Source organism: Chlorocebus sabaeus, chromosome 3, assembly GCF_047675955.1.
Source record: "Chlorocebus sabaeus isolate Y175 chromosome 3, mChlSab1.0.hap1, whole genome shotgun sequence".
NCBI classification, from domain to species: Eukaryota; Metazoa; Chordata; class Mammalia; order Primates; family Cercopithecidae; genus Chlorocebus; species Chlorocebus sabaeus.
The window spans coordinates 76,462,859-76,484,127 of record NC_132906.1 but is presented as its reverse complement, the minus strand read 5'-3'; the positions used below and the strand labels follow the sequence as shown (position 1 = coordinate 76,484,127).

The 21,269-nt window shown below is 39.9% G+C and overlaps 1 protein-coding gene across 2 annotated transcripts in view; it reads right to left on the bottom strand.

Annotated features, from left to right (window-relative positions):
* GPC6 (glypican 6) overlaps positions 1-21,269 on the bottom strand; it is a 1,182,333-nt gene that overhangs the window by 21,534 nt on the left and 1,139,530 nt on the right. For both annotated transcript variants that reach the window (XM_073014433.1, XM_007960685.3), the window contains one exon: positions 3,075-3,211. In XM_073014433.1, coding sequence (XP_072870534.1) covers positions 3,075-3,211 — 137 coding nt within the window. The remainder of the gene's footprint in view (positions 1-3,074; positions 3,212-21,269) is intronic.

Below are 21,269 nucleotides of genomic sequence, written 5' to 3'. Positions count from 1 at the left end.
TAAAGGAAACCATGTAACTGTAATTGTTCAATGGGTACATAATTTGAATCACAAATATTTGACAGCTTCTTCTTTTAATAATATACTTATGCATAATAAAAGATATATTTTATTGGACTAAATTCTGGACTATTCCTACAAGTGATTTCATTGCATTAAACTTGATCATTTTCCCCACCTGCATAAAATCTTCCAATGGCTTCCCATTGATCTCAGGATAAAATTTAAATCTTGTTCCTGAGGACCGATCCAGGCATTTCTCTAGCAGTGTGGTCCCTTTCTAAACCTGCAGTCTAGCAGTAGGGTACTGATGTTCCTAGGTTCACTGGGCTCACCCCAGTCACTGTATCTTCTCATGTATTGATCCCATTGCCATCTTGTTTTTTTTTTGAGATGGAGTCTCACTCTGTCACCCAGGCTGGAGTGCAGTGGCACGATCTTGGCTCACTGCAACCTCCTCCTCCCGGGTTCAAGCGATTCTCCTGCCTCGGCTTCCCCAGTAGCTGGGACTACAGGCATGTGCCACCACACCCGGCTAATTTTTGTATCTTTAGTAGTGACGAGGTTTCACTCTGTTGGCTAGGCTGGTCTTGAACTCCTGACCTCAGGTGATCCACCTGCCTTGTCCTCCCATTGTCATCTTGGAGCACTTAATCTATAGGGCCTTGCACAGAGCCTGGGACACAGGGAGTACTTAATCATATTGCTGATGGCCTGGTGGACTGACTCAATGAATGCTGTAGAACCACTCAAGTTTTTATAGAGCTTAGGATCTGTCTTATTTGTTCTCCTAACTTGGGGAGGACAGTATTTAGCTGTTGTTTGTTTAAGAGGTAGGGTATTGCCATAAAGAAATATTGGGCTAGGATTTGGGAGATTCCCAGCTTTCACCCTTGTTAATTGGTTAACAGTGGACTAATTGTTTATCCTGTCTGGGTTCTTCATCTGCACAATGAGGAACTTGTCTGAACCATCCTGATCTCCTCCAGCTCTAACTTCAGTGGTCGTTATCTTCCCCATTCATATTCTTGGTGGTGTTTAGTCTCTTCCCCTAACCTCACCCATGGCCTTTTAAAAATATTTCCTTTTGTAAGAAATTGCCTATGGACTAATATCAGCAACCTGTGTGACGATCTATGGGAGCAGCAGTTCAAAACTCAGGCTTTATGTTAGCCAAGGCTTAAAGGTAAACACAGATGGGAAACAGAGCAGCTCAAAAAACCAAGCATTTGATTCATTAGGCCATCTGGCCATCCTTCACAGTGTCTTTCTCTACAGTCATCGGGAAAACACAAACTAGAAGCTGTTAATTCATAGCTGAATTTTCTGGCCAAAGGTCTCCTAGCTAAAAAGCCAGACACTGGCAAAATGCTAAGTATTTTTTAGTGGCATGTTGTTAATATCATAACTAATTTCCTTCTCATGATCTATGATTTGATATTGATATTTGGAGCATTTTTAAATAGTGAGAGCTCTTTTCATAGGTATCTTGCTTTCACCTTGCTAAACTCGTCCTGATATGGTTAATAATAACATTAGCAATTGGTACGGTTTGGCTGTGTGTCCCCACCAATTCCCATCTTGAATTGGAATCCCCAGAATCCCTGCGTGTTGAGAACAGGACCTTGGATCATGGGAGTGGTTTCCCCCATGCTGTTCTCATGATAGTGAGTGAGTTCTCATGAGATTTGGTGCTTTTATAAGGGACTCTTCCCCCTTTACTTGCACTTCCCTCTCCTGCCACCTTGTGAGGAAGGTGCCTGCTTCCCCTTTGTCTTCTGCCATGATTGTAAGTTTCCTGAGGCCTCCCCAGCTATACGGAACTGTGGGTCAATCAAGCCTCTTTCCTTTATAAATTACCCAGTCTCAGGGAAGTTCTTTATAGCAGTATGAGGATGGACTAATACAGCAATAGATGCTAAAAAATGCAACTCAGCAGCGTAAGAAACACCTAATGTGCACCTCCCTTGCACCTCCTGCTTAACTTCTGCAGTTTCTTCTCAATGTAATAGCCATGCACTTTATATTACTAGCCAAAGATTATATTTATTTTTGTAGAGACAGGGTCTCAAAATGTTGCTCAGGCTGGTTTCAAACTCTTGGGCTAAAGCTATCTTCCCACCTTGGCCTCCCAAAGTGTTGGGATTATAGACATGAGCCACCACTCCTGACCAACCACATACCTTCTTGTTTCCTTTTGATCACAGCTGCTTCATATGCTTGAAACTGCTCAATAAAGCCCCAGAACAGATTCCCCTCTTAGCATCTCCACCCACTGGTCAATCCTCAAAGATTCCTTGAGTGCAATTTACCAGCTGCTTTATCCACCTGCAACCCCATTGCTGAGGCTTTGGCAGATTCCTGTCCTTGTGTCCTGCCCTGCCTGCCAACTCCCAACCAGTCCTCCCATCCAGCCTCTCCACCTTATGAAAATCCAGGCCAAGCCCATTTTTGGGCTGAATCAAAAAATTCAGAAATTCCATATCAAGTCCCCACAGCACTGGTCAGCAGAGCAGAATGATGAAAACTGCTGTCTCTGGTCAGGAGGTTCCGATGGGACTTCCCAAAGTGTGTCACCTATTAGAACCGTTTCTCAGTGTCCCTCAGACATTTTCTGTTACCTTGCTAATGAATACTTCAATTTTTTTCCCAACTAGGGTGAAAAAAAAACAGTTGAATTTTCATTTCCTGTTTAACTTGTGATGAAAAAAAAGAGCCCTGGAAATTTAACTATGGATAAAAATAGCTTTAGTATCTTAAAGCCATTAAGTGAACATAAAAGGGCTCTTTGTGATCTCAGGGTGTCTGAAACCTGGCATCTGCCACCGTTCCTCTGTCCTCATCCAGAGGCAAGGCGTTCTGAACAAGGATTCCACGCTTAATGGCACCTTGAGAGTAAGTGCTCCCAGGTGCCCATCAAACCTGTCACTCCCAACAGCTGTTGCTAAGTGATGACTTGTCCCTCCACCCTCTGTTGCTCTTTGCATAAACAGGTCTGCAGAGTTGTGCCAGGAGAGTCTTCCAAGACTGGGTGTGCTGTGCCCCCATCCATGCACACATCGAGTCACTCTCACCTGGCTTTGCTGTGCCCGTTCCAGCATTCCTCCTCATTGGACGTGCCCGCTGTCACGCTCTCGTCCTTGCAGATGGTGTAGGGTAACGCCGACCAGACCTTTTTAGAGAGCTTCAATTTCTCTTTTATGTCTGTGACCTGATCAAGAAACCAGGGAAAGCAAGTGAGTATTCTGCTCAGGCTTTGCCCATTTCTACTCAAGGACGTACACAGGCGAAGGTTATAGAACCTGTGATGTGACCAGCAGGAACTCTTTAACAGTTTTAAGAGAGAGACACCACACTGCAGGGTTTATTGCCCGGGAAAGCCTCCTTTCCTCTCCCTCAGCCCTCCTCTAGCCGACAGTTCTCAGGTAATTGGCTTTTTGTTTTCCATCTTTTCTGTCCTTCAATCCTTTGAATTAAAAACTTACGAAGCATCACGCCTGGCTTCGGGTCCCTCTCCTGCTGAGAGTCCCTATTGTGAACACCCCAAGTATAGTCTCTAGAATTCATTTGCTTGCATGTCAGACAACTGTACCAAAACAAATGCACCAAGAGATAAATACTTTTCCCAATGGACTCCTTGTTTCTGCAAAAAATAAATATTGCCACTAATTCAGCTGCTGGTACTTCTGCTCTAGTGCAAATGACAGGCCCTTAGAGCACACACATGGGTGGTAAGCAATAAACCAAACCCTCTGAAAAATCTCTAGAACTGAAACAGAAGTCATTCTAAATATGGGTAAGTGTAAAATTCAGAGCCCTGTGGATGGATGGCTGGGAAAAGCTTAGTGCCAGCATCTTAAGTGTCTTCAGGCTGAACACTGACTTTTCACTTGCAGAAAGGGTAGGGAGAGGAATTTAATTTCATTTTGGCTTCATAATGAACATTGGGAAAGTCCAGAGATGGCTGGAATGCATCTGTTATGAATTGAATTCTTTTCCTCCCTTTAACATGTTAAGTTCCTAACCCTTGGTACCGCAGAATGTGACTTTAGTTTGAGATAGGGTCATTACAGAGATAAATAAGTTAAAGTGAAGTCACGTGGGTGGCCCCTCACTCAATATGATGTGTGCTTATAAAAAGGGGAAATCTGAGCACAGAGACACGCACAGAGGAAAGATAATATGAAGAGACACAGGAAGAAGATGCTCATTTACAAGCCAAGGAGAGAGGCCTAGAACGGATCCTTTCCTCCCAGCCCTCAGAAGGAACCAGCCCGGTCAACACCTTGATTTCAGACTTCCAGCCCCAGAACTGTGGGATAGTAAATGTCTGCTGTTTTAAGCAACTCAATCTGTGGTACTTTGTTATGATGGCCTTAGCAAACAAATACAGATGCAAAGAAGCGTTGAGTCAACATTTGATGGGGAATGGGATATTTACGGAATCTCAAAGTACCTAGTAACACAGGTTGCTTATTAATTACAAATGGAAAACTAGTAATTTTACACTGTGGAAATTTGGCAGGTTGCCACCTTCACCGAGTGATCAAGCAAGGGGACAAATTGGTCATGTATTCCCCCTGATGTGATGTGCCAGGACAGACACGTCACTCAGGCCTCAGGCCGCCCCAAATTCATAATCTGAACCTAATCATGGGGACACCTCAGACAAACCGAGACTGAGGGGGCATTCTGAAAACCAGCTGGCCTCTACTCATCAACAATGTCCATCATAAAAGACAAGGCAAAGCAGAAGAGTCCTTCCAGATTAAGAATCAGAGACGAGATAGCTAAATGCAGGCAGAGGGCTCTGGAGTAAATGCTAGGTCGGAAGGATAATTGCCAATAAAAGACATTATTGTGATAGTGCGCAAAATTTGTATGCTGGCTCTCTATTAGATAATAGTATTATGTTAGTGTTAAATTTCCTGAATATAAAATCATACTGTGGTAACATAGGAGAATGCTGTACTCTCGGGAGATACACGCTGGAGGGTTTAAAATGAAAGGGGTATAATTTCCACAACTTGCTCTACAACAGCTCAGTAATAATCAAGAATAACAATAAATATACAGATGTATAAACAAAAAGAGAAAAGGTAAATGTGACAACTTTTTCATATCTGGTAAATCTAAATGAAGAGTATAAAATTTTTCTTTTCTTTTCTTTTTTTTTTTTTTTTGACGCGGAGTCTCGCTCTGTCGCCCAGGCTGGAGTGCAGTGGCCGGATCTCAGCTCACTGCAAGCTCCGCCTCCCGGGTTCCCGCCATTCTCCTGCATCAGCCTCCCGAGTAGCTGGGACTACAGGCGCCCGCCACCTACCCCAGCTAGATTTTTTTTGTATTTTTTAGTAGAGAGGGGGTTTCACCGTGTTAGCCAGGATGGTCTTGATCTCCTGACCTCGTGATCCACCCGTCTCGGCCTCCCAAAGTGCTGGGATTACAGGCTTGAGCCACCGCGCCCGGCCTAAATTTTTCAAAACAAATGCAACTTTCCTAAGTTTGACTTACGGAAGTCAAACTTATTTGTATTTGTTCTGTGTAGTGTCACTTTGGTGCCCTAACCTCCACTGAAGGCGTCCCCACAATAGACCACTCATTCTCACTCTTGTCAAAACAGTCCTCAGAGAAAGAAATACATGTTATGTATTTACATCTGGTTCAGAAAATGACCACCACCTTTAGGACTGAAATACTGTCAGGTTTATTCTGTCCCATCATAAAACAAACTAAGAATGAACACTCTCTTTCTGCTTATTTTGTACTACAATCCTACCTCCAGGTTATGGGAATCTAAACCAGATTCACAGATTTTGAGACTCAGAGAAAGAACAAAGTTGCATGCCATCCCACAGGTGTCTCCTTTCAGTATGTGCAGAATTTAATGGTGGATGTTGCACTGCTCATTCTTTAAATCATTCTCAAACGCTGTCTCCTTTGGAGTGCATTCTCGGGTCCCAGGTTAGATGGAGATTCAGCTTTCTGCACTGCCCAGTGCCCTCCTGATGATTCTAAGTACTGACCACTCGAAACTCTAATAATTGGCTTATTTTTCTGATTCTCTTTTAGACAACATGCTTCTTGTTGGCAGAAATAGGGTTGTAATTTATCTTTATCCAGTGTCCAGTATGGGTCAAGCGACTAATCATCCAAATTTGCCGCAACTTAGGGGATTCCAGGGTGACGAGTTTTCAGCATTAAAATGGGAACGTCCCAGGTAAACCAGGATGAGTTGGTCACACAGGTCTAAGCACACAGTAGGTGCTCAATAAATGTTGGTGAAGATAATGGATTGAATTGTCCCATTCTATTACAAGGTCATAGACTATGGTTAACACAAATTAGCTGGGGTCACAATACTGTGTGTTCATCCTCCCAAAAGGGGTGGGAGAAAACTGTGGGATTGTATTTGGCTAAGTGAGGAGCCCATCACGGGGATGTGGGTTTCCTCTCATTGTTCACCCCAGCACATTTATAATTAGAGTATGTTCCCTCTGGCATTTCGGTAGCTGTGCGTTTTCATTGTGCAATTGAAGGAGATAACATCAAAGGAGCAGTGAGAAATGTAAATGCTGTTTTAACGTTTCGCATGGAAACACTGGCCAATTCACCTGCAGACGGTGACGGTGAGGCAGACGGCTGAAAAAATGGACACTCTTAGCCAATGGAAAAGAACACGCCTTTAATTCATTTATGTCTGAATGATTGCAGTTTATTTTTCAGTATCAGGAAGGCCTTTCAATTTGCACATAATTTAGAAATATTTTTCTCATTTTATTTATTGATATTTCTGAATAATATAAGTAACTGCTGTGCTGTAGCTCCAGACATGAAGTGTTTTTTTTTTTTTTTTTTTTTTCCTGGAAACTTAAGTGTACACAACTGTGAATTAAGCCTTCTGTTAACAAGCACTGTTAGTACAAATATATTACTGACAATGACAGTGAGCCCTAATTCATTAATAACACACCAGATGGGAACAAAGACTTGGGATAACATACAAAATTTGTAACAATTTCCTTTCTCTGATTCCTGAATGAGCTATTCTAGGAAAAATGAACTCTTACCAATACTTGTGAACGGTCTTTACCATCGCTCCAATATTGTTTTAGTAATGCTGTGATATTAGTAATCCCAGTAATATTTAAGTATTACTTTTTTCATCTGTGCTATTTGATAGATTCTGGAAGTTAAACAACAACTCCTGTTATGTCTCTGGAATCCGATCCAAACATGTACTGTTGGGGTCCATAGGGAAAACATGAGCCCTCTTTTAGGATTTATCTGGAGTTGATTATGAGTTCTGATAATTGCAACTCTTGATGTCAGTAGAGACAAACACTCCTAGTTTAAGACCTGTCAAAAGGCCCATGAACACTTGACTCTAGTAGGAAGAAAGGGCGCCCTTCTCATACCTACCATTACAGTGCTGTAAAATTAGGCTAAAGAGGGAGGAAGGTGACAAGGTGGAACGATTGCTAAAAACAAAGAGATTAGCAAAGTCAATGAGCAGAAAGAACTATCTAAGTACTCTTCTATGACAAATTTACCTAAGAAGTAATCTTGCTCCAAATATTTCACCTGAATCCCATCAAGTTTCTGACTTAAAAATATCAGTTTACAGGAAATACTGGCAATAGAGGAAAAAACTAAGTAACACCATAAATAATCAGACACATCTAGTGATGAGATATTATATAAGACAACTGGCCTTTAATGCTTCAAAAGGGGACAGGTGAAAGAAGAAAGCAAGAAAGTAAGCAAGCAAGAAACAAAGAAGGAGAGAAAGAAAGAGAAGAAAAAAAGAGGAAGGAAGGAAGGAACGAAGGAAGGAAGGAGGAAAGGAAGGAAAGAAGGAAGGAAGGAAAAGGAAGGAAGGAAGAGAAACTGACTCCTGGATTTGGAGGTAGGGACCCAGCTGTAAGTAAGAGCTTTGATAATTTTGAATGTAGAATAAGTAGTAGTTGATATTATTGAATAACTGCTAATTTTCTTAAGTGTGATCATGATGTTATGACTGTATAGGAGACTGTGCTTGCTTTTAGGAGATTCACGCTGAATACTTAGGGATAACGTGTCACTGCATCTTTTACTTACTTGAAAATAGCAAAATAGTCAACCATTATTGAATCTGTATGAGGGTTATATGGTTGTTCATTTTACTATTTTTTCCCCTACCATTTCAATATTGAAAAAGTTAAAAATAATGAAAAGTTGGGAAAGAGATAAGACTTTGTTGTTAGGGCACATGGCTTTTAAGAGCCTTCCTGAGTTCAGCAGAGGGCAGTAATTGACTCAAAGAAATGGGGATTAACTGTGAGCTTTCATTGAGCTGAGGCCCTCATGCGCATTCGATCTTCACAACTCTGACGGTGCTAAAATAGTATCATTACACCCTTATACAAAAAGGAAACAGGCCTTAGAAAGGCTAAAAAACTTGCCACACATCTAGTTAATGATGGAGATGAGATTCAAATTCAAATGCAGATTCTGGAATCATTACTCTAACCACTAGGCCTACTATGACCATAGTTGATAACCTTGGTTTTTGAAGTATGTGTGTTGGGTTGCCAGCAGGAGTGTGTGTGCATCTCTGGGGGTGTGCAAGAGATTCAATGTGATTCAGGATTAGAATTCCTATTTGTAAGTATAAAAATACAAGAGGAATTAAGCTTTCCTAATATTTAATCTAGAGATTGATATTTCAACCAGTCCATACAGGGATGGCCATTTCTCAATTACCCCAAGGACAGAGTAAGACTTTCATAGTGGGGAGGGGCAGCAGTGGCACCTCCACCACCATTAACTTGCTGCTGGTGTATTGATCCAGCATATGTACTGGCTAAGGCATTTATTGATCCAGCATATGTACTGGCTAAGGCATTTATGGATTAGATTAATTAGTTTTAACTAACTCATTCAATGGAATAGGACTTAAATAGCTTTTGAAAAGAAACTTTGGATTTCTTTCATTTCAAACAAAGCAACCACAAGTAAACAATACAATGGTAGGCATAATATTCCTCTTATTCTTGATACATCTGGAACATTACAAAATAGAAATAAAAAAGAATATATTTTTATCATCTTTCAAAACTTTCTGTTTTTATGTAAATTTCATGCGGTACAGAATGTGTTAATTCGGTAGTGCTTATGTTACAATTTATTTATAAATATTTATAGGTATTCTGGTTGTCTATCCAGAATATTTTGCTGATAGAGGTGCAAGACGAAAAATATTTGCAGATCGCCAGTCTATGGCACAGGGACTCATACCATATATTTTAAATCCGTGACTTAGCAAGTAAAAATTCAATAACATTCAATGAAATCTGTTTAATGAGACAAGAAAATGTAGTACAGTTTAGAAAAAGTTCCAAAACATTGGTTAAATAAGAAAAAAGGCTTTTGTGGCTAGTATTCCTTCATTAAACACTTCTAACATGCCTTTTACAAGACAGGTTTTATAGTAGACTCTGGGAATGCAAAATATGACTTGTACACTGTTGCTATCCTTGAAGGGTTTGTAGCACTGTCTAGCGGGGGTAACTGATGCGGAACAAACATTATAGTCCTAGCTAAGCAAAGGGCTGTGGGAGCACCTATTAATTTGTCTGGAAATTCCCTTCCAGGGAACAGCACCATATTCCTTCTCAAGCAAATAAGGCTTCGCTGCTATTTGTTCTTTTGTGGTTGCTGAACTCTTGTCATGGGAAAGATTAGGAAGCAGAATAATTAATAATTTTCATCCAGGGATCAAAAACAAAAATAATGCATTACAGCCTCCCAAGTTTTAACCTCCAAGAACAGGATGATTTTGTCCATGTAGAAGCAATGGCTTTTAGCCACCACTCTGATCTTCAGCTGCTCATTTGCTAAAGAACAGCTGTACTTTCTTGGCTCCCAGGGAATAACTGCTCCACAGCCAGAGACTCAGTAAACAGAGCTTTGTGTGTACCAGTGCTTAATAAATATTTGTCAAATGAATAAATACATGAACAGCATTGCTGATGATCTGCTAAGGGAAGTAAGATTTCAAAAATGATTGATTACCTGCCAGCAACTGCTTTCCAAATGTAACTTTAGAGAGTAAAGAGGCATGGACAAATTCGTTCAGGTTTTTAGGCGGAAAAAAAAAACACAACAAAACACCAAAACTCCTTTTCCTTGACCCTATTACCCCCAGAGGAAGAGAGAGATCTCAGATGATCCCCTCAATCTTCTAATTAGCATTTCAGACTCCTGTTGTCTTAAATGTCATTCTAGTTGTAATTTACACAGGTAAGATGGACACCTGGGGGACCTCAAAAACAATCTTGGCTTAAGGAAAAAGCATGAGAATTTAACTAAAAATGGAAAACATCCCATCATAAAGGGTCCTTGCAATCCTCATAAACACATTCCACCACCTTCCCTTTGGTTTTCTAAGCAGGTGACCTGTTGAATTCTGAGTTGTTGTGTTTGTGAACTCCATTATTGCTTTTGTATCCCACGTGAATTCTCTCATGAGATATATTTGACTTTCTCCTTCAGCCCATGGCTGTCTACCCAACCACAGGAGGTCCCAAGTCCATCTACCCTGGACCCTTTATTTCCTCTGGATCTTTCCAGAGCAGTCACTGTGAGAAGGCCACCTGCCGTTTTCCCTCAACCATCCCTGGATGCAAATCCACCTCACTGGCTACATGTTGTGTGCACCTGGCCCAACACCCTATTTGTTCCTGACTTCAGAAAGTTTCGATGTGCCCATTTCATCACGATGAAAACATAATGTAACCAGATGTAAATAATATATACCATATCTTTAGAAAAATATGATGAATATTTAAAGGACTACACTCTAAATAATAAATATTGAAGGAAAAAACCAATGTGAATATTTTATAGGCTGGAGGTCATTGGTAAGCTTTGGAAAACAGTCTGTTTAAAGGAATGAAGGCAGGCTGGTTGTGCTCAGGGACAAGGCCATTTTACTTGGTCAACACAAAGTCACCATACACAAAACTATTTTTGCAACCTAAGAGTTTGATATAATCCAGTTTTGGAGACAGTGACCTCATCTAACTTTACTGTAGAGAAGAATGGTCTTTTCTGACAGCACCAAGTCATTTGCTTCACCGTGTGAGCCCGCATCAGAATTCAAGTAATGCATACTCCTTCAGTAATCAAACCAGGTCTGTGAATGTACCTGTTCACAGCTTCTCTCACTCCCTCGGGAAACACGCGCACTCGGGAGGAGAGCATTTACCGTTCCTACGTCTCAGATAGAATATTATTTTTTCTGATGTGGCCAAATATCTATAAACACAATCTCCCTCCCTCACATTCTTAGAGCAAGTAATCCATATCTTCTGATAATGGCTTTTAGCACTGTCTTCACTAGAACATCAGTTTTCCATTTATTCTGAGTTTATGAAACTCTTTGGTGTCATTTTTCACGTCTCAGATTGGCCCCTCTATAATGTAATGTTTGGGTAGGTTTTGTAATGCCTGGTGGAGAAACTGCTTGTACTAATAACATGTTTTCTTTTAGGAAACTTCTAGATAAGTCTTGGGGACGATAGCAGGGTTCTGTGGAATGCAGTTTGTCAGTGACCCTAAAGCTGACTTTGACCATATGTTACACCCAGCACTTTACAGAGTCCTCAAGACACTATTCAACCTAAAACCACTCCGACATTTTGGGCTCTATCATGTGTTCCCATGGAGTCCAATGATAACTTCTAGTCTGTTTCCACATGACATATATTTTCGCAGTGGTGTGGTACTTTTTATTTTTTTGTTTTTATTTTTTTGAGATAGAGTCTTGTTCTGTCACCAGGCTGGAGCGCAGTGGTGTGATCTTGGCTCACTGCAACCCCTGCCTCCCGGGTTCAGGCCATTCTCCTGCCTCAGCCTCCTGAGTAGCTGGGACTACAGACATGTGCCACCATGCCCAGCTAAGTTTTGTAGTTTTAGTAGAGATGGGGTTTCACCACATTGGCCAGGATGGTCTTGATCTCTTGACCTCATGATCCAGCCACCTCAGCCTCCCAAAGTGCTGGGATTACGTGTGAGCCATGGCGCCCGGCCGGTACTTTTAACATTACTCCCAAGGTGACAAACACATGTTTCATAGGAAAGACTGAGAAGGATATAAAAAAATTTTTTTTAAGTAGGAAGTGAATCTTTGAAGGTTTGAAAACACAATGCTTAGTTCCGTTGAGTTTCATAGAGAACTGGGAATGGCTTGAAAAGTTCAGTCTGAGTAATCCTGTCTGGTTTTAGGCTTGGAATTTCTTGGCTAGCTGATCACGCCATATTAAGGGCATGCATGCTCCTGGAAACACTGATGGGGTCCTTTTCAGGGAAAATGCTGGTCCTCAAATTCAGATAAATGTGGGAGACATCGGAAATATCTTCCTACTGCTGTTCAGGTTAGATTTTTGCAGCAGATTTTAAGAAAACAACAACAAACTTTCAAATCTTCGTGTTTGTACCTAATGTCCTGATTGTGCCTCACTCCCTATGGCATTACATTTTAGGCATGTCAGTGCAGTAGGCATCCTACGTGTCCTTGAGAGATGACACAGTCTGACATTAAACTAATATGTATTGAATTCAGTAGTGAAAAGAAAAACACAAGAATTCATTTGTTCCTTGGGAAGCCAGACCAAGTCAAAGTATTACTTTGCACCAAGGTACCTAAAATGTGGCACTATTTACTTTTCAAGACTGAAAAATAGCAATGATTTCAAGGAGTAGTTTTATTGCTTTTGGAATTTACAGGCTTGGAATTTACATGGAATTTACAGGCTTAGCAGAGCTCTCACGGTCAGTCCAATGCTTCTAGATCATTCTTGACAGGCTCATCTAGACTCTGTTTAAATGTTTCTAATGACAGATATAAATGAAGGAGGACTTAGGATTTGCTGTTTTGACCTAAGCCAAGTCATCTCCCCTTGCTAGGCAGTTCTGGGTCTTTATGGACAGGGCTTGAGTACACAGCAGAAACACATTCTTATTCTTTCTCCTCACTTGGCATTGAGACTGAGCCCTCAACTTTTCTCTCTTGCCTGGCTTTGTTCGTTTGCAAGCGCTACCTGGTTTCAAATTCTGAGAGTGGATTCTATTTTTCTCTGCCTAGCCGTTGGTAAATGCTCCTTTGGATTCATTTCTGACCAAAAGTTTGTCCCATCTGCTCTCTTGCTGTCTGGTTTGGAGAACAGCTGTATCCTCCTTGGTGGCTAACTTTGGCCTCTATGTTTTCTCAGGCATTATTTTTGCTGTATAGAGGCAGACATCCCCAGGGAACTTGCCATGATTTAGAGCATGGATTGTGACAAGTGCTGATTCCAAATTAGGTCATTAGATATGCAGTCTTCATAATGCTGGATCGGAAGATCTCAGGTGCACTTTCAAAAGAAGAGAATGAATTCGGTATTTCCAGCAGTTATATAAGGCACCTTGAAGCATTTTGGATATTTTATTTTAAATCTGACCTCTGCTCCTACCATCATCTATTCTATCATCATTATGGAATGAAACCTTTTGGAAGTTCTTTGTGGTTTGAAAGGCAAATTTCCTCCATATTTCCTGAATTTCCTGATATAGCTAACAAGATGATGCTAGTGGCATAGGTTTGACTCCTTTGTATAGAACTAACCTGGAAATTAGCCCTGATTTGGAAAACTGCCAGAGAGCACTCCAATTATTTAATAGCCCAATTTTGCTAATGTGAAAAAAAGTTTAATATTTGAACACTTAGTTTTGCTGAAAAATTCAGATTCTTTGCTAACTCTTACTTCAAATGTACAACTCCTTCATAGGGCCTTTGATATACTTAGTAAACCCGTACAGAATTTCCATCTCTATTTCTACCTGTGATTGGCATAACACAGTGATTTCGTTAAGCTCATAGCTACCTGAAGGTACTCTGCAAATATTGAAATTTCATCTTTAGGGAATGAAATCCAGGACAAGTAAGTCTGCTAATTAAAAAAGGGGGAGGAGGCATCGGAAAGCATTTCACTTCAAGTTTAGGCATTCCTGAATATTTTACAGTTCGTTATTTCATTCCAGCAGTTTGGTGGCTTTATTCTTCCACACCAAAACTGAGAAATAGATATGTATTCTGGTCTCTTTCTCTGAAGCTTACAGACATTTGGAACTTACCGGGAAACAGGAAACACCTTTTGCTCACCCAAGAGTGGTGTCATTGAGCATGATATCTTACTTATCTTAAGTAAGATAGTGCAAACATTATTCTGTCCAACAGCAAGAGTACCCACAAAGATGTACACACATTGGAAAAGTAATTTAGATGCAGCATAGGAAAGTATTCAGCGAGTGGTAGGTGGAAATCAGATTTATCTAAATTCTAAAGCCATTTAGGGTAGAGACGGGTTGCCATAAATCTTCAATGGAATAGGCAACCAAAAGCATATAAACGTCTTTTGGGCATGTATGATTTGATTTATACTTAACTATGTAGACTTGCATTGTGTGGTGCATAATAAATGCTACCTTTAAATTTCTTATGTTATATTTATGCTATAATTCAATGATCTCCCTTTTTTCTTCCTGGGTTTAACTGGGAACTGGTTCAAGTTCAAATACCAAAGATTTTAGCCTAAGGGATGAGATACTAGTAAATATATCTTAGAATGTAAACCACTGCACCCAAGGCCGTCTATGAACTTTTACTCATAGAGTCTGTACATTGGAGAGAAGAGTATAATTTAGTTAAAAGTCTTCCTACGGGTTTCCACTTAGGACCTCCCCAGAATATGTGCTCACAGAGATCCCTTCGATTTTACCTACCGTAGAGATTTGCCCATTCCTCGTGGGTGTGGGCCTCCCTCCCAGCTGCAGGTGACATGGGGGCAGGGCCTCTGTGCTTTGTGTCCACCACTTCCTAGCAGATGTGTGTCCCACCACCTAGCACAGTGCCTGGTTTTTGGTTGTACTCAACAGATAGCGAATGAACAAATGAACAATTGGCAGAGTAGGCAGAAGGGCAAGTTCAAATTCTGGGTCTTCAAATGAAATTGTAAATGAAATGTAAATTATACATGCCCTTACTTGCAAAATAAATTATTGCCATAGGGAAGGGCATCTTCCTCGTAAGCTTCGCTATATTACAGATAATTGGTTGTTTAGGGTCTATGTATGAATAGTCATTCCAACTAAACACCCTCACCCCCACACACACCTGCACACAGCCAGGCACACACACTTGATTCGTATCTACAATGTACTGGGCCTCTTTAAGGTCCTGGGCATACAGCGATTTAAAGGACATGGTCCTGCCTTCAATTAACCACCCAGTGGAGGAAAGATATATACACATAAATGAGCATTAAAAATGGCTTACATGTTTAAGGGTTGTAGGGTGTGAGAAGTAAAATCAATATCTTACAGTAAGGGAGAAAGTGGAAACTTAAGTTCACACATTGCTAGGGCACTTGGAACTGGAAGTACTTAATGAGTACAAATGCCACCATGGGGACATATGGCACTGGGGGACTAAACTGCATTCTTTCTTGCAAATCAAGTTCTTACCCCTGTGAGGTAAATTACCTGTTCCTGAGAGCCATCTGGTTACCTTAAAGATCCAATTTACCCCATGGGGCACCAACCAGGGAGTACCATTTACTCCTCTTATGAGTAGACCCAAGTGACATAACTTTGCTTGGCTTTCACCTTTGCATCATAAGCATCCAATAACCTAAATAGATCCTTTTAGTCTCCTACAAGCTGCAGAGGTCATAGGCAGCCCACTTTAGCTCCAGTAGGAGAGAAAACAACCTGTAAAATGGCAAAATGGCCATCGTGTTCGAAGAAGCAATGAGAGCCTAAAGGCAGCAATATCCCACAGAAACATAATGTGAGCCACAAAGGAGCTACAGGTGTCTTTTTAAATTTTCTAGTTGTCACACTGAAAAAAAAGTAAGTTTAAGTTAATTTCAATGTTATGTTTTGTTGAACACAACTTATTCAAAACATTGTTTCAATATATAGTAAACATGAAACATTTAAATGAGATATTGTATGTTCTTTATTCTTTTCTGGTACTAAGTCTTTAAAGACTAGTTTGTATTTTATACTTATAGTCCATCTCAATTCATTCCAGCGGACATCTCCGTTGCTCAATAGTCACACATGGCTAGTAGCTGCCATGTTAGATGGCACAGGTTTCAAAATCTGTTGTGGGTTTTTCACTTAGAGCACATTTCAGTTCTATCTACAGCACATCCCTAGTGGTCAACAGCCTTGTGTGGCTGGTGGCTACTGTACGAGAGCATGGTCTAATGTCCTTCCTAAGCACATCAGGAGAGGGGCCCAGTTGCTGCTGAGAGGGGTTGAGCGTGATTCTTAGGACAGGGGTTGTTGGCTGAATGAGCTAAAGGCGGGCTATTAGCTTAGCATTAGAGTGTTCAGTATCTTCTTCTGAACTTTTTGAGTAGGTTGCATTTCAAAACAACAGAACTCATTTTTATCCTTTTTCTCTGACCTCAGTCTCCTGCCCCTACTCCATACCCACAGTCAACTGTCCCAAGTACAGCAGGAAAGAACTGAATCGAAGTTAGGTTACAGGAGAAGTCTGTTGGAATCCAGCCTATGTCCAGAATTGCTTCAGTTTATATAAATGGGAACATGTTCCATTCAGCTTTGTGACATCCATCAAAATTTCACCTATGAACAGATTATTTTTGGCTCGCATTAATTTATTTTTACCGAAGTTTAATAATCATCCAGAAAAGTACACAAATCATATATCATCAGTTTGATGAATTTCTCACAAGATACTCATTAATAAGACACCAGCTATGTGGTGGTTGTAATAAAGGAAAATATTTAAAGTTTTTGTTGAATCTAGTGAGAACACATGGACACAGGGAGGGGAACATCACAAACCAGGGCCTGCCGGGGGGGGGGGGGTGGGGGCAAGGGGAGGGAGAGCATTAGGACAAATACCTAATGCATGTGGGGTTTAAAACCTGGATGATTGGTTGATGGGTGCAGCAAACCACCATGGCACATGTATACCTATGTAACAAACCTGCAGGTTCTGCACGTGTCCCAGAACTTAAAGTAAAATTAAAAAAGGTTTTTGTTGAATCTAATTCTTTTCACAAGATTTCATTCTCTTGAAAATTAATTTTATCAAGTCATGGATACGCAGGGATTAAAGATTACCAAAGAGCTGAGTTTATTATTGATTTACTGTAACTTTGAGATTATAAATTGCTTCTAGGCTCTGGGCATGTACCTACATTTTAAAGGCAAAAGGCTATCAAAAAGTCGATACAATGACTTGCTTAAAGCAGCCTGACATCTTTTCCTTCAAGGTGGTCCAGCCTCATCTGCGGGCCTTTAGAGCCCACCTTCACTATGACCACCAGATGGCAGTGCTGTCCAATCTTTGTCCACCTTTCACCCCCTTCCCAGTCTTATCCCCGAGAATAAAATTGTAGATTGTTCCACTGCATATAAAACTGACAACCCTGTTATTTTAAACTTGAAACTGACAGGCTGTTATTTTAATGAGGTCTACCAGAGCCAAGGTTAACCAAAGCTTTATTTCCCTACAAAATGTTAAGGCCACAGTTCTAAAAGGGGGCTGTGAAATTTTATGTTATTGATACTTTTTCTGACTGTACAAGTTTTAAGATATTTTTTGACAAGTAAAGCTACATGATGAATATAGACATATGTTTATGTATAATAGCCAAATTCTGTATTACAATTGCTTTAAATTTCTCCCAATAGGTCCTTTTACTCTAACTTAGATTCCTCCTGACACAAAATTCTTTGTATCCATTTCAGTCTATTTTGAAGCAAAAGTATATATTTTTAGCACTTTGACTTTCCAGCTTAATGAGTCAAAGGAAAATTTAAAGCTTATTTCAATCTCATTAATATTCCAAAATGAAATCAAGTGTAGTATTTAATTCTTTATTTCTATGAAATAAGCTTAGATCCAGAACAGTAAAACTTACAAAGGATTTTTTATAATAGGTACTCCTACAATGTGTGATGGTTAATGGCATTACAATTTATTTCCTTTCCCTTGAAATGTCTTTTTATGTTGATCAAGGAAGGATTTAAAGTCAGTTACTAACTGTGCCAATATTAAAAACATTAGAAACCACCTTTCCCAAGTGATTTTGCTAACATTTTTGGCACCCTTTAATCTGTTCCAAGCAATAATTTTAAACATGTAACCAATCTTCCTGTTTTAATTTATGCAGTAGATCCTGCAAATAATCCATTTCTACATTTACAAAATTTACTTGGAATTATTATTGTCACTACTGATCCTTTGTCACAGGCCAAAGGTCTGTCCGCAAAAGGACTTTATAAGCTCAGGAGGAGCCTGCCTGGATTTCTGAAAGTGGGCATCAAATAAATGAATTTCATGTTCAGTTATTATTAATTAGTGGCAATGCCCATTCACTTCGAGAAACATCTAATGCAAACATGCTGTGTATAAAGAACTGTGCCTGGCAGACTAAGTTTATAAAACCAAGTTAGAAACAGCCCCTGTCCTCAGGATCACCTACATAATTTGTAGAGCCCAGTGCAAAATGAAAATGCAGGGCTCCCTGTTTAAATATTATTAGGAATTTGAACGTGGCATTTACAGAGCATCAGGTACTTCTAAACACTGGGCCTTGTGCAACTATGCAGGTAGTATCCCATGAAGCCTGCTTGTCTTCAAGAAGCTATGATCTAGTTGGGTTTTCCTGACATGTACAACAAGGAGCAAGACAGGTGCTGATAAAAATTATGATAACAACAGTGATGCCTACCATTACCTATTAGACGCTCAGCAACCAAATCAATAATTGCCTCCAATTTGTAAAAAATGCTGAAAGGTAGCCGTTGATGTCTCAACTTTACAGATGCAATAACCGAGAATTGCATTTCTATGGTGACTTTTTGTTTAGTGAGATGCCATCAAATCCTCACTAAGTGGCTGGCCCCATGCTAAACCCATCACTCCTATCTCATTGTTTAATCATCACAACCTCACATGAACAGTGAAGGCACTGAGGAAGTGAAGCATGAAGTCACTTGACTTGATCACACAGCACAAGTAGTAGGGCCTGATTTTGAGCCTTGGCAGTGGGGCCCCAGAGCCTGCAGTCGCAAATTAATCATTACAACAGCACTGGTGAACTGGAGAGTGTTACTGCATTTGAAAAGCCCTGTGCCTGTTGGTAGGTCTCACTCATTTCAAAAAAGATGGAACATATATTTGCGGGGAGGAGGATAGCGCTCTGGAAATCTTTGTACTCTTCCCTGAACTATCAGTCCATGCTAATGTTCTAGACCTTCTCCAATACCATTGTGATTCTAGTAGCCCTACAAACAATGTCCTGATTCTTGGCCTTTTTCTAACGCCACTATGGTTTGAGTAGCCTTTCCTAATTTTCTAGGCCATTTCTAACAATGCCTATGGCTAGAGTCCTCCAAACAAATATAAGACTACACGTTTTTCAGGATAACATTTTAAATCAGCCCGTCTTTCTTTAGGAAGTCCAAAGACAGATGAATCAAATGCTATTTGCCCAATTATGCTTCTGGTTATGTATAACAGTGGGTTATACTGTTCCTGGATCAATCAATCAATCAATCAATCAATCATCTATCATCTATCATTGATCAATCATCTATCATCTATCTTAACTATCAGCAGAAATAATAATTTTCAGGTGGTGCTAAGAACATTCTAGATGCACAATACCATAAAACCTATGCCATTTCTCTAACAGGCAAGTGTGAAAAAATGAAAGTCCTAAAAACTCCTCCTGGCTTTAAAATGGAAAAAGAGTTCCCCTTCTGGATTTTTTATTCATAAAACAGCACAGACCAACTCCTCCCCTGGGTTTCCATGACAAAGGGAGAGTTTTCCCATAGGGCTACGTATGTAGGCTGGAAAGCCAGCCCTACATATTTAATGTTCTGTATCTAACAACATTGTATTAGAAATCCTCTCCTTGAGACTATTTCTCTTATGAAATGAAAAGTAGTAAAGAAAACAAAATTTTCACCACCCTGCCATAGGAACCCATGGGGACTTGATAGGGCTTTGCATTTTCCTATTACATTGTACTTGGGAATAAGGTTGAGAAGCCAGACAGTAAATCTGATTCAACCAAATCCAAAGCACTTGGAGGAATCACCTTTTTTTGGCAGATAAGTATAAAAACAGTACTGGAAGCACACTGGAATCTTAAAGATCAAACGCCAGGGGCTTTCTGTTAATAGATTTGGTAGCTAAGCAGTGGTACTTAGAGAATAGCCTTTATCTCTTCAAAAAAAAAAAAAAAAGGTCTCAGCAAAAGGAGTTCTGAATGTAAATAATTAGAATGATTTGTGTCAAGTTAGCCTCAATGTTAGGTTGCTTTTCTATTCCTTCTTTGAAGAGCGTTATGTTTTATTCCTGATGCATTGGAAAGTCACGGTATAATTATCATGCTGGCATATGAGGTTACACTGTCAGTCTTTCTGAACACAATGGAAACCTAACCTCTCAATTTTTCCCCTAGATTAATAAATATAAAATTCACTGATTTGATTTTTTGTATTTTTCTCATCAGAAGTTACTTCTGAATTTTTATACTATGCCATGGTGATCCATAAATCACAAATTCCAAGATGCTTCATTCTCTTCATTCTTTTTAGTATAATTAAAGGAAAGTTAAGCAGCCCTTTTGAAAATAGTTTTCATTTTCTTATTTCTTCAAATTATTTCCTATGTGGAAAACCGACCTTCTTTTTCAAGCCAAATCACGAATATTTAAAAAAGACCTAGTGCATTTTCAATTGCTTCTTTTGTCCTCACAAAGGTAGGAGGGTTTTTCAAAGGTTTTTACAAAGATAACTGAACGTGGGGGTGTTATTTATCCAAGTGCCTAAATGAGATATGCCACTAAGTTCCCCTTCTCCATTATTTATATGGTCCAGAGGAAAGGACAAACTTCAAAGGAGCTAGAACTTAAGTCCAGAACTTGGTTTTACTATTATTGCTCCGAAAAGGTGACTCCACAACAAGAAGAGACACTGAGAAATCTCTTTTGCTTGACATTTTAAAAAGTTTTTTTTTTTTTTTTAAACAAAGCCATTAGAATAGGCTTTCCTAAAACATGATGAAAAAGAGGATTTCAGGAAAAACATGCTGAGTATCCTGGGAAATCATGGAAACTCTGTAGTCATCTTTATAAGGGAAAGAGCTTTTCCCTGATCAAAAATGGTGAAGGCATGGGTGGTCCTGGGGT